The 1,705-nt window shown below is 34.5% G+C and overlaps 1 protein-coding gene across 1 annotated transcript; it reads left to right on the plus strand.

Moving 5' to 3' along the window:
• The first annotated feature begins 818 nt into the window (after nucleotides 1–818).
• LOC139854404 (uncharacterized protein At5g01610-like) lies at nucleotides 819–1,232 on the plus strand. Its single transcript, XM_071843709.1, has one exon. The coding sequence runs from the start codon at nucleotides 819–821 to the stop codon at nucleotides 1,230–1,232; it is 414 nt and encodes a 137-aa protein (XP_071699810.1).
• Nucleotides 1,233–1,705: the final 473 nt, after the last annotated feature.

Raw genomic sequence — 1,705 nt, forward strand, 5'->3', positions numbered from 1 at the left:
AAACCAAGGAAACAAATTAAATGAATTTAAACTGTGGGCTATTGTTTAACTCATTTTCAACCTGTATACACAGCTCGTCTTTTAAGGGTATGTAAAATACAAGATCAAATAGGACCCGAGTTATCAAAAGGGCTCAAATTTGTAAAAACCCCTTTGTATACTTATTTTGCTATCAGTCCAAGTAGGGTAAAAAAGATCTTATAGCTGTAAATAAAAATTCATCTTTCGGCACAAATTACCCAAAGTCAATGGTCATTTTGATTGAAATATCTCAGAAAACAATGGTAACTTGTATTGTTATTTTTAATGATAACTTTTTAATGGTTTTAATTACTTCGATGTTAAAATATCATTAAGTTTATAAATGCGATGTTAAAAGCTCAATGGATAACGGTTAAAGTGTTTTATGTTCTCTCACTTTTCACTTTTTATATACTCCGTATACAAGACGACTCAAACAAATGCATAGCTTCTTCGCAACAACGCGGGAACACAATTTCCCTAGTTTACGTAATTAAAAATTATCAATTCGTAAAAGAATCAAGATTCTTGTACAACAAAACAAACGAAACAAGTCATGCCATTAAAATTATACATCCATTCCATTTTCATATCTTATAGTTATAGCAATTTTGGTAATATTATAATCGCAAGAAGTCGACTCATCTATGGACATTTCTAAGTTGTGATCACATAGGCTTATCCACCAACATTGTTTCAATACCAGAATCGTCCCCATAAAAACAAATCAAACCAAATAATCACAACCTAACTCAACACTTAACCAAAAAAAAAAAAAGCCATCAATCCATCGATCAATGGCAGATCCTAAAGAAGGAGGAGTCGTTAAGAAAGGCCACGAAGAAGGTCTGAAACTAGCAGTTTCCATTCTCGAAGAGTACGGTCTACCATTAGGTCTTTTCCCTCTTGAAGACGTGATCGAAGTAGGCTTTGTCAAGACGACAGGTTACATATGGATCCTGCAGAAGAAAAAAGTCGAACATACTTACAAGCTAATCCAAAAGCAAGTTAGTTTTGACACTGAAGTCACTGGTTATGTGGAGAAAAAGAGGATCAAGAAAGTGAAAGGAGTGAAAGCAAAAGAATTGATGTTGTGGCCACCAATAAATGACATCACCGTTGATGACCCGTCCACCGGAAAGATTCATTTCAAGAGTCTTGCTGGGATCACCCAGACTTACCCCGAGGAAGCTTTTGCCGCTGGGGAGTAGGTTTGAATCCTGGAAGCTGAAGAAGTTATTGAATTTCCTTATTTGCTGCAACCCTTTTGTTTACATGCATGTACCAAAGTGTTATTAGATGTTAACAAATAAAACTGTTTCTTTTCCATGGAAACATATTGTTAGTCGATAGTAAAGGACTTGTTTGTTGTAATCTTTATCTAGTTGTTACACTTTTGTACTTATCCTATACTTGTAACTTTGTATAAATAATAATGAATGCCAAGCACGTGTGGTGAATTATTCAAATCCCTTTACATGGTATCAAACTAATATCGATCCCCCAATTTTGTTTTCTTGCCGATTCTTTTTCTCTCCTTTGCGATGACTACATCAACCACAAACCCTAATGATGGAATTCTCTCTTTAAACACTATTCTCCATATGATCACAATTAAACTATCATTTACTAACTATTTTCTTTGGAGGCATCAATTGCTACCTCTCTTATCCTTCCAAAAGCT

This window comes from Rutidosis leptorrhynchoides, chromosome 6 (assembly GCF_046630445.1).
Source record: "Rutidosis leptorrhynchoides isolate AG116_Rl617_1_P2 chromosome 6, CSIRO_AGI_Rlap_v1, whole genome shotgun sequence".
Classification (NCBI taxonomy): domain Eukaryota; kingdom Viridiplantae; phylum Streptophyta; class Magnoliopsida; order Asterales; family Asteraceae; genus Rutidosis; species Rutidosis leptorrhynchoides.